The sequence below is a fragment of the Mastomys coucha genome, unplaced genomic scaffold, assembly GCF_008632895.1.
Source record: "Mastomys coucha isolate ucsf_1 unplaced genomic scaffold, UCSF_Mcou_1 pScaffold18, whole genome shotgun sequence".
In the NCBI taxonomy this organism is placed as follows: Eukaryota; Metazoa; Chordata; class Mammalia; order Rodentia; family Muridae; genus Mastomys; species Mastomys coucha.
Genome location: NW_022196900.1, coordinates 48616432 through 48628742, shown reverse-complemented (window position 1 = coordinate 48628742; position 12311 = coordinate 48616432). Strand labels below are relative to the sequence as shown.

At 41.3% G+C, this 12311-nt stretch overlaps 1 protein-coding gene across 1 annotated transcript; it reads left to right on the top strand.

Moving 5' to 3' along the window:
- Nucleotides 1-1261: 1261 nt before the first annotated feature.
- On the top strand, nt 1262-1901 carry Ifne (interferon epsilon). Its single transcript, XM_031376803.1, has one exon. The coding sequence runs from the start codon at nt 1278-1280 to the stop codon at nt 1842-1844; it is 567 nt and encodes a 188-aa protein (XP_031232663.1). The 5' UTR covers nt 1262-1277; the 3' UTR covers nt 1845-1901.
- Nucleotides 1902-12311: the final 10410 nt, after the last annotated feature.

Below are 12311 nucleotides of genomic sequence, written 5' to 3'. Positions count from 1 at the left end.
TGAAGTGGGTGTGGCCTTATTGGAGCAAGTGTATTACTGTGGGGACTGGCTTTGCGGTCCCATACACTCCAGCTGTGTCCAGTGTGGCACATAGTCTCTGCTATCTGCAGATCAAGATGTAGAACTTACAGCTCCTACTTTATTACCGTGTCCACCTTCATATTTCCATGTTTCCTTCTATGGCAATAAGGGACTAAATCTCTGAACTGTAAGCCAGCCCCAATTAAATATTTTCCTTTATAAGAGTTGCCATGGCCATGGTGTCTTATCACAGAATCTTTTACTTCCTCTGGAGTCCAGTTCCCTCAACTATACTTACTACAACTGTTCCAGGGAAGACTAAGAAGGTAGGCTGGGAGATTACTCAGGAGGATGTTAGCAATGTGGAACTGGGTGTTTGTAATTCAAGAGGCATTACTATTGTAGAACTGTTCTCATTGGTTTACTGTAGTTGCAGCTAGTCTAGGGAAAATGGACCATCCAACCTCCTCCACAATCTCTTCTAGCAATCATGTTATTATTAACTGGTTTCATGTATTCAAAGAGGACCAACATTTTTGTAGCCATTGTATGAACTTGTAAGTTGTTATACTCTGTTACTATCATGAGACTATAATCACAATCTTTTGATAAGTTTTATTTTTACCTTATTTTATAAGCTAAAATATTAGATATTAAACTGATTGGATGAGATATAAAATAGTCCAAGATTATTGATACATATTTTCAGATTAATTTGCCCAAATACTTGAACACATTTACAGTTCTACGTGAAGTTCCAAAGTTATCAGCCTGTGGATTTTAATGTTTACCTCAGAGCATGTTCTGGCTGCTACCAGGTCTATGATAAATAATACTTCATGAAATAGCAGTGCGTGAAAAAGAAAGTTTGATCTCAGTGAAAGTGCATTACTAAGCCTGACTAAACATTTAGAAAGTGCATTGTGTTAGTTAAGGCTTGTACGTAATAAATAATGAAGTGTAATAGAAGGTCAGAGTGGATAACTGTAATTGTCTCAAGAAAAGTGTACAGTGAAGCCAGCTCTTTCGGTACTTCCTCAAACAGCAACATAATGGGGAAAGTAAAGGAAATGTTCCATAAAACCCTGAAATGGGAACCAGAAAACCTAAGGTATAAACTTGGGGAAATGACACACAAGGAAACAAAGGCAACAGAAAAGAACACCCTCCCTCATGGTTTCAGATGTGTGAAAGGTAAACATTTCCCAGAACTGGAGTTGTACAAGGTGTGCAGAGATCACTGTGTGCCCTCCACCATGGTCCACAAACAGCTCCCTGAAATGGTGTTGCTGCTCTTGGCTTCTTCCACTATCTTCTCTCTAGAACCGAAACTGATTCCCTTCCAATCAAGAATGAACAGAGAAAGTTTACAACTACTGAAATCTTTGCCAAGCTCGTCAGTCCAGCAGTGTCTAGCACACAGGAAGAATTTTCTGCTTCCTCAGCAGCCTGTGAGTCCTCAGCAGTACCAAGAGGGACAGGCACTGGCTGTCCTGCATGAGATCCTTCAGCAGATCTTCATTCTCTTCCAGACACATGGGTCTAAGGGCATTTGGGAGGAAAACCATATAGAAAAAGTCCTAGCTGTACTTCACCGGCAGCTAGAATACGTGGAGTCACTGGGTGGACTGAACGCAGCACAGAAGAGTGTGCAGAACCTTAGGTTACAGATTAAAGCATACTTCAGGAGGATCCACGATTACTTGGAAAACCAAAGGTACAGCAGCTGTGCCTGGATCATTGTCCAGATAGAAATCAACCGCTGTATGTTCTTTGTGTTCAAGCTCACAACATGGCTGAGCAGACAAGACATAGACCCTTAAACACTGTGAAGCAAGAGCCAACAGTGGATTTTGAAGACATAGGTTGGTGGCAGAGTGGGAGGAGCTATATGGACATTATTTGTTTCTTTTTGGTGTAAAATGGCTGCATTGTTTCGCTTCTGCACATGTTTAACTGTGTCGTAAGATGGCATGAATTGCAATAGCCATTTTTGTCATGCCATGTTATGTTTTCTACGAACTTCAAATTATTTGAGAATTAAAATTAATCCATTAAAATTTTATAATTGGTTCTTCAGTGGTGAAATTTTCATAGAATTTTGCAGTTAGATATGATGAGCTATGTCGATAATATAATGAGCATTCCTTAACATAGAACATTCATTCTAAGGAATTCCATGTTTATCAGAAATTATTAGAGACAATGAAACTAGCATCAAACCTTGAATATTTCTGTTACATAGACATAATAGAAATATGGCCAAAAGATGTGAACAATTTTCAGAGGAATGAAAACAGATTTGATCTCACTCATTATAATAATAATGCAGATTACAACTAAATAGCATGCTGTTTTAACCTATTAGCCAACACCTCAAGGTTTAATTAAGAAAAATACGCAGACTCAACAGACTGCCGAGAGAGCAGGAAATTTTCCTGTGTGCTAGACACTGCTAGGTTGATTGGTTAATGTTGTTATGATTTGCTAGATCACCAGAAGTTTCACATAAGAGAACATGATTCTCTTGAAGAGAATGAAGAGATGTTTTCTTTACGAAAGTACATAAAGGAAAATCAAAGCAAAAAATAGGAAAATGTGTATAAGCAGTTGATTTGTGCAGAACCATTAAGTAATCTTAATATTTGTACTGACTATATGTGAAGAACTAAAGAACACATGAGAAATAAATGGCCAGGATTAATTACTATTCTGTGGAGGAGGAGAAGGCAGCTTGAGGGGCGGGGCAGGAAGACCAGGGAAGGAAAGCTTTATTCTTGTTTCTGTGGTAATTTTGAGTCCTATGCATATTACAAAATAAGTTAAATGCATCCAGCTGGTTAGAATGATCAGAAATATCAACGAAGGAGCCTTGCTGAAGACCAAAAGTGCTAGCTGATGGAGGCAACAGGACTGAAGCAGCCTGCTCTTGGTTGGCAGTGGCTGGGGGTTGGGGGCTGAGAGGAAGCTGACCATGGCACAGGGAGGGGCTTCTGCTTCAGGAAGGGTCTGATGGTGACAGATTGAATCTCTCCTAGCCATACCCTTTCAGAAGGCATCACAAAGCAATGTGGAGCAAGATGTCTCAAGTCCACTGAGACTCGCTGACCTGGCTACACTACAGATCCAAGCAAGAAGACAAGGACACCAGGCCTGTAACTAACTACTTCTACTTCACAGTCATTGTGTAATCTGCCATGGAAGTTACTACTGAATGTAGAGGCTTGCTGTAGAACCAGACAATCCCAGTTTAGTTTAATCATTGCAAGCAACTCTTGGTAGATGCACCTAGATTTGGCTTAAATGAATTGGAGAGAAGCAGAATGTGAGGCTGTTGCCACAGTGAAGCAATCTCTCCGACAACTGAAAACACAGGAGCTAGCAGACAGGAAAAAGACCTTGCTGACTTCACTGTGAGGCCCAGGATGGGATCTGTTTACCTTTAAGTTCGCCGAGAGGTAGTGGAGTCAGGGAAGGAAAAAAATATTTACCACACTTGACTGAAAATACAGGTCGTTTTGCTTCTTGTGGTCTGGAAAACTTTTTGTTGTTTTTCTACTTTAAACCAGGAAGTTTCTAGAACCAAATCCGTCATCCAACAATTACCCAGTTCTCCGAACAACCGTGTCTTTTTTTCTCAGGTAAGAACAAGACTTCAAGGATGAAATAACTTGCTTAAAGCAACAGAGAAAGCCCCAGAGCTAGCAGAAGCCAGCGCAAAGACTCCATCCCAAGGCACCCTGACTTGTGGTTCAAATACCTGCACTTGTGTTATAATCATTTGTGATAATAATTATCTCCTAGCTTGAGTTATGACCTCTGCATTCCGAATTAAAGAAAGGACATGTCTCCTTTTCTAGACATCCCTTTCCTCAAAACTGAGAACTTGGATGTGCTATGAAAGGTGAGAAATTAGAACAGACATAGTGGTTATCATATACGAGTATAGAGTAAGCCCGGTGATGATGGCATATAACTTTAATGCCATCACTCAGGAGGCAGAGGCAGGTGGATCTGTGAGTTTGAGGCCAGCCTGGTCACAACAGAGTGAGTTCCAGGACAACTAGGGCTACCATGTCTTGAAACAACAATAAAAGTGTAGAGTAAAACCATCTTTAGTTCTGAATAGCATTCAGTAGGAGAGAGGGAAATAGAGGAGGGAGGGAATTATCCACCTCTTGTTAAAAATGTGGAGGCTTCTGATGGCTCTGAAGGGTAACCTAGGCCCTGGATATGGAAGACATAGCCTGAGATTCTATCTTTACTAAACAAAGGGTGTTAACTGAATTTTTCTAGGCAATTGCTCTGTCAGACTCCATTTAGGCCACAAGGGAGCTGGGGTGGATCAATCAGACTACTGAATCTTGCCTTTTCTTTTAACATGAGCTATCCAAGGATGCAACTAATAGAAAAGTAAAAGAGAAGGTAAGAAAAAAAATACATCATATGGCTTCAACCAACTGTAAGTGAAAGGGTGTACCTGTGTCTACAGGAACATGAATGGGATGGGTGACCGCAGAACAGTGGTTCTAAAACATATTGCATATACTCAAGTGACCAAATATCCATGCTTCTCTCTGGGGCACTGAAGGTACAGCATTACTCTTCTTATTATGATGACTGATTCTTTGACAAGAAGCAGCTTGAGGGAGGAAGGTCTTGTTTAGCTCCCAGTAAAGCCTGACATAGTGGGGAAGGCATAGCAGCAAGAATGTGAGGTGTGCTGGGCGGTGGTGGCACACACCTTTAATCCCAGCACTTGGGAGGCAGAGGCAGGTGGATTTCTGAATTTGAGGCCAGCCTGGTCTACAGAGTGAGTTCCAGGACAGCCAGGGCTATACAGAGAAACCCTGTCTTGAAAAACCAAAAGAGAGGGGAGGGAAAGAGGGAGGGAGGGAGAGAGGGAGGGAGGGAGGGAAGGAGGGAATGTGAGGTGTGTGGCCACATAGTTCACCGTTAAGAAGCAGAGGACAGACAGACATGGGGACATGGGGTCAGGCTGTCGAACTTCAGCACCCAATCCCACTGACTCAAACAGTCTACAAGATTCTCTGTCCCAGTTTCTACACATTTCCAAAACATCTCCACCAAGCTGGGGACCAAGTTGCCAAACACAGGCACCTATGGGAAACCACAAGTATTTTCTGGTAATTCCTTCAAGTGCAGAACTCAGAATTATAACGTCATACACAATCTTCTTCACAGTGGCTGGACATGGCCTTGTGTGCTGTTGAAGAGAGGACAAGGATGAGAAACCTGACATTTGGGGACATGGAAGAGAAACAGTGATTTTTAGGGTCCACTACTGGGTGCTGAGATAGGTAGGGGATGATCCTGAGATAGGCAGGCAATGATCCTGCTCACAGCAGTGACATGTCTTCCAGGTTGGTCTCTCCTTAATCTCTGATGCTGCTCTCTGGGACACTCCCCCTCATCTTCCTATGAGTGTTTCGGTTCTGTGGTTGGACCTAAGTCCTCATACACAACACTCTATGTGCCTTGCTGTATTTTTCCTTTCCTTTTGGGGGTGGGATACATTTTGAGATAACATCTCACTACACTGATCTTGCCCTGCAATCCAGGCAAAGCTTTGAACATGAGATCCAGAACAGCTGGGATTATTGCTTGTGCCACACCAAGTCATCTAACTAATATACCCAGCTGGTAAAGAATGGCTACAATATACTTTTTATACATTTTCATTAATTCACTTACCCTGTTACTTTCATCAAGTAGTTTATTATTTTAAAACTATGAGCACATGAGCACTGAAAATGGATAAAAAGCATATTAATGAGCACTGAGGGAAGAAATCCTATTTAAAACCTAACTGAAATATAGTTACATCATTCCTCCCTCCTCCTTTCTCCTACCCTTTCCATGCCTGCCTCCTTGCTCCATTCAAAGCCCCCTCTTCTCCAAGCACTGTTGTTACATATACATAGAAAGAAAAACTCACTCAATGTTGAGGACCAATTAAGGGGCTCTTCCCTAGGAAGAGTCATTCTCCTCTGTCATCAGTTGCTAATTGCTTGTAAGGTTTCCTCTAGGGTGTGAACTCTTGACATCTCCCTTATCTGTGTTGGCATGTCAGCCGGTGTCATCATTCAGGTCTGCTTAGGCAGCCACACTGTTCTCCGTCATATCTAGAAAGCACAATCTCACAGCAGACTTCTTGGCCCTCTGACTTTTAGGACCTCTCCTCCCCATCTTCTGCAAGGCTCCCTGAGCCTTAGGTACAGGGTTTGGGTTATAGATGTGTTGACTGGGCCTGGGCACTCCCACAGTCATTTCTGTTCATTTCGACTAGTTGTGGCTTTCTGTGTTGGTCTCCTTCTGTACAGAAGGAATGACTTTGATGGTGAAGGTGGGGTGAGAACTTCTCTGATGGAGTGTATGGTTAAGTATTTAGAGTGTAGTTAGGAATACATTGGCTTTAAGGAATCAGTAGGTTCTCCTGGACTGGAGAGCTAGCTCAGCTCTTAAAGGCTAGGTTCACAACCAAAGAGACAAGGAGAGAAATTCTTAAACCTTAGTGCCAGACCACCTTTGCCAGGCGATGCTGAGCCCTTTCTATGTGATCAGGATGAGCCTTTGCCTTGAATGGGAAAGAGAAGCTCCAGCTTTACTCCATCCTGAGGGATGTTCTAGTGGTTCCCTGCATCACTTTCAGTCTTCATTTGACCTAGCATCTCATATCCTCTGGAATAAGATGAGTTTTTTTTTATTCTTGCTAAGTGGCACTATGCAGGAACTTTACATTGTTCCCTGCCATCGTTAGAGTTATTCTTGAGTTCTGTGGAGGAACAGTACTTGGGTCGACATGCCTCTGCACTAGAGATGTCCAGCCACACTTTTCTAGCTGTCATGATTTTGTTTTGTTTCTTTTTTCTTCAACATTCTTCTGGAGTCAATGTTATACTACTTTAAAAAGTCAAGTTGTATGACTCAATATTTTACTGACAAAAGACATTTTAAGTGGTAAGCACTTTTCTGATATTCTCATTTTTCCTATCTGAGGGATTTCATAAAAGGGTATCTTTGAGTTTTAAAACAATGAATTAGAAGCTTGGGCATCAGTGGTTTTGCGGGGTTTCAACTTGTTTGTTTTGATCTTCCAGGTAATTGTAAATTGATGCCAGCAGAGAAACCACAGCTGTAAGAGAACACATAGACAATGGAAACCTGAGGTGGGAGCTGGAGAGATGCTATATGAGAACATATAACCAATGCGGACAAGGCTGGAGAGATTACTCAGTCATGAGAGCATTTGCTGATCATGCAGAGGACCTGAGTTCAGTTCCTAGTCCTCACATGGCAACTAATAACCCTCTCTAACTCTAGTCCAGGGATCTGATGCCCTCTTCTGGCATCCACAAGCATCAAGAACCCATGGAGCACACATACAGGCAGACACAGCAGACACACACACACAACCACACAACAATAAATAAATACTTTTAAAGGGGGGGAAGGAAATGGAAATGCTTGACCCTTGTAGAAAACGTGTCTCCATGTTTGCCTTACTAACTGCTGTTCTGCAGTCATTTCAGGAAAGATTAAACCTGCTTTGGTTGTCCAGACCAAGGATGCCCCACACCCCAATGAGGTTTGAAAGAAAGCTTACCACTCAAATCGGAACACTGAAAATCAGGAAGAAGGAGGGAGGCTAGGTGTAAGGGGAAGGGGGCAGCAATGGCCACAGCTTTAAACTTTATTTCTGCTACAAAGTAGGGCTTCAGGGTGCAGAGACCCACAACCAGACATTAGGCAGAGATAAAGAGTCTAAATTGGACATCTCCATCTGGTTCCTCCCCTTGAAGATCAGGGAACCTGCAGAAGAGGGTGAGGAAAGGCTGTGGGAGTCAGAGGGGATGGGGAACATCAGGAGAACATGACCCACTGAATCAACTAAGCAGGACTCACATGTGCTTACAGAAACTAAAGCAGCAAGCACAGAGCCTACATGGGTCTATATCAGGTCCTTTACATAAATGATATAGCTCTTAGTTTGGTAGTTTTTGTAGGACTTCTAACAGTGAGAAGAGGTGTATATTTGACTCTATTAGGAGCACACACACCTCAATTTGGTTGTCTTGTCTGGACTCAATATGAGGGCTTTTGCTTTGTCTTATTGCATCTTGTTTTGTCCTGTTTGGCTGTTGTCTCTGGGAGGCCTGCTCTTTACTGAAGAGAAAATGTAGGGGAGTGGATCTGGGGAAGGGGGTGGGGAGCTAGGAGGAATGGAGGGAGGGGAAACTGTGTGGAATGTGTGGTATGAGACAAAAATCTATTTTAAAAAGTAGGGCTGCATTATTGCTCTCCCTAGTTGACAGTGTCTGTGGGGTCCAGTCCTTAACTATGTGAATGGACAGAAGTTGAAGTGTTAAGTAGCACAAGAGACTGGGCAGGAGATGATGGAGTGGGACTAGAGAGCCTCCCAGAGGTTAAAGTCTGACTATGAATTTGTTTCTTGGTATAAAAATAGACTCTCCTGAGGATTCTATTTGCTTGCTTCTAGTTCTGGTTCTATGGATGTTGTCTGCAGAGATGAAGCAATACAAAACAAGACAGGCATCTTTATGTCCTGACCAATAACAACTCAATGACCAACAGTACCAAGGGAAAACAAGCCTCTGGGCAGATTGAAAACAGGATATAATGATGGCTTCAGAAGTTCAAATTTTCAATAAAAGTGTAAACTCAGAAAGAGTCATTATACAAAGGATCTACAGTAGCCAGTTCAGTTTTTTCACATGAGAGCAGTAGGAAGACTGATAATAAATAGGTCAGTAATAGGAAGGAAAGTTGAAGAACAAGTTGAACAATGGAAGAGTAAAGCAGAGAGCAGAGTTCATATTTCACCTTATTTGTGACTCGTGTCACCACGATCCAGTAAGCATGGGTCTTTCCATAGATGCTGTAGACTAACTGACTATCCACATTAACCTGGTCTCTCACTAAACAACAAACTACCTGTTGATTTAAACAACAAAATATGGATAGCAATCTAGAACAAGTGAATACTTCAACACAAAGCTAACAATGTAAGCTTGAAAATGGGGCTATTAATCTTATACTACCTCTAGGTAGACTGAGATTATTGTTTTTTAAAAAAAAGACTTTTTAAACTTACATTTTAATAGCACCTGCCTCTGTTCTATACAATGGGGGGGGGGGAGTATTTAAATGCCTGAGAACATAACTGTGCTTATTGAAGATGAATGTAATCTGGGTTTATCATAATTAACCAGAGGGACACATGAATATCTAGAATTGTTTGAGCAAATGTATTCTAGTGACTGATGTTATTCTGCCCTCTACTGGTAAATATTGAAGTTCCCGCTGAGATGGGTTCCAGTAGATTGAGTGACCAACTTGCTTTGCCGATCATGCTGGTTTTGAACTCATCTACCTGCCTTTGCCTCCAAAGAGCTTGGATTAACCTTGAATAACCACTCCTGGGTTGAACTAGAATGTCAGTGAAATTTTTCTCATAAAACAAATGAGCGAAACAAACCAAAGAGGCAGGAATAGAATCTTGATTTAGATATCTTGATTAATTAAGAGTAGAAAAAAATTGAACCCAATACAATCTCATATTTACGTTGCTAGGCCCATTAGGTCATTCAAAAGTTGTGCATGCTGCTTTTTCTATATAAATGTAGCCACTGCCTTTCATCAAAGAAGCCCCTCTTGATAACAAATGGAGACCATCACAGAAAACCACAGCTGGACGCAGTGTAGATAACAACAGATCCTAGGAGAACCAGCTCCAACAGATACATCTACATTTATGTCACAGCTCCAACATCTGTGACTCAAGAGACTCCAGGAAAAAGTTGTAGAAGCAATCTCTCCTAGAAATGGTGCATAAACAAGAGCACAGCAATGACAATATCAATGGGAATATTAAGACGAAAGGGAGAAAATATCATGAAGTCCCACCCCTAGAGAAAGAACGACAGGCAGCTAATGACTGCTAGGAGAGAGGGAATTAGCCTTTCCCTGGTGTGAGTCCCATGTTGATTCTCCAATTCAGAGGGGTCATCCCTGAAGCCACATACATACAAACAACAAAACATATTCAGCAGATTGTATTTATATATTTGTGCATACATGTATATAAAAGAGGCTATCAACTTGAAGGGGTAGGGGATATTGGAGGGAGAGTTCCTGGGAGGGGCTGGAAGGAGGGGAGGGGAGGAAGTGATGTAATTTTGTTTCATGTAAGAACATTTTTAATAGCTTTCAAAACACCTGCAATGCTTCAATCACATTGAAGCAATCACAGCCCATAATGTCCTGCCTTTGCCATTTTTAAAAATTTAAAATTTTCAAATTTTAAGGACTATTCAGACATCAAATGACAATCTTTTTAGGTTATAAATTATATATACTTGTTTCTGCAACCAAATACCTTTCACCTTGTTCAGAGTCCTCCATATGCACATTCAAGGACTTGTGAAAAAGGCAAGGAATGGCTTCTTGACTTAGATTACCCACATTTTCTTTCTGTCATATACATTTCTATCGAGGCTCTGTTGACCACTGAACAATCTAGTGGCATTAGCTCTGCACTTGCCCATTCTTCAGTATTTACTCTCTGTAGGCTGATTTCTTAAACTGGCCACTTCTCCTTCCTCCTAGGCTGGGCATGGGTATAAACATGTGTGTTATTAATGGTGACTACTGCACCGCAGCTGTGCTGTAGGTTTCTATTTGCAGTGAGTATAACCAGAGGGTAAAAATCAGTGTCAGAGGGAATGCATGGAGAATAGATGAAGCTCCTCTAACACCTGGCTTTGTTTTATTAATGCACACAGTCCCTGTCAGGAAACATGTATCAATTAACGCCTGACCAACACTTTGCTGGTCTGGGCTCTCCAATCTGTTGCCATTAAAGCAGAGGCTTATTCTTTAATATTAGCCAAGAACCAGGAGGCCACTTTGGTGATGTGGGCAAGGAGGTTTAAATGGTAGGCCATACTTTTTAGTGACTCATTTGCTCTATCTTTTTAGCAAGTGTCCTCGTTTGGTTTTAAAACACTTACCAAAAACAACTTAAGAAGAAAAGGGTTTATTTCATTTTACAAGGCACACCATTATAAAGGGAAGCAAGGCAAGGAACCTGGAGACAGGAACTGAAGCAGAGACCATGAAGGAGTGTTGCTTACTTGCTTGCTTTCCCTGGCTTGCTCAGCCTGCTTGCTTGCTTGCTTGCTTCCTTCCTTCCTTCCTTCCTTCCTTCCTTCCTTCCTTCCTTCCTTCCTTCCTTCCTCCCTCCCTTCCTTTCTTCCTCCCTTCCTTCCTTCCTTCCTTAAAAGACATATTTGTGGTAGAAATCTTTTTAATTGTTACTAAGTTGAAGTCATAAATTCTTATTTTGGTACAAAATTTATTTTGATACAAAAATCAAGGTTTTCATTAGTATAAATTTCTTCCATTGATTCAAAAATTTTAAAAGAACAGGTCTTAAACCCAGTCCTTCTATAACTGTAATTATAAACTGATGTGAGATGGTTAAGCCTGTGAGTTAAGGGCCAAATAACAAATTCATGACTCTAAGTTTATTATTAGAGTGTTTCAGGTGTTTAATTAGAAATAGCTGAGAATTAATGGAGAACAGTCCAGATTACATAGATTGGTTTTCAAAAACATCAAAAATCCACAGAATGTGACATTTAATGTTATTTATTCACTTGTTGTTGAGGTTAATCTGCTTCTAACAGCTTCCTATTCATGGATTCAAAGAGGCAGCTGAACATCTTACCTCCAAGTGTGCTGTAGCATTTTCTCTGTCCAATCACATTAGGGCAGTGACAGGCCTGTGACTGGACAGGAATAGAGAGGAGGAGCTAGAGTTGGCGGAGGAAAAAGGTCAGGAGCAGGAGGAGAGAGGTCATCATGGAGACAGATGATGAAGGCAGCCAGACCCCCCCCATGAGATTATACAACCAAGCAAAGGTTTTTACAAGATAGATTTATTGGGTTAGAATATTGTCTTTACTATTTGGTTCTGAAATTATTGTATTGGCATCTTGTAAATTGTGATTTTATTATTCTATGAATCTGATTGGATATTAAGGCCTTAAGAGTCATGCTTTACTTATGGTCTTACTGGGTCTTAGGTGCTATTTAGATAGATGATTGTGGGGGGTATGTAAAGAGTTGCATGTGAGCACGATGTTTTTAATAGCTGGGAGAGAATAATAAGAGCCCACCAGGACAAGGCCCAGTGGGAAAGTGAGTTTGCAGGGTGGATTCTTTTTTTTTTTTTTTTTTTTTTT

Bases quoted from the DNA above. Each gene is read 5' to 3' on its own strand.
- Ifne (XM_031376803.1), top strand. From the start codon at position 1,278: ATGGTCCACAAACAGCTCCCTGAAATGGTGTTGCTGCTCTTGGCTTCT.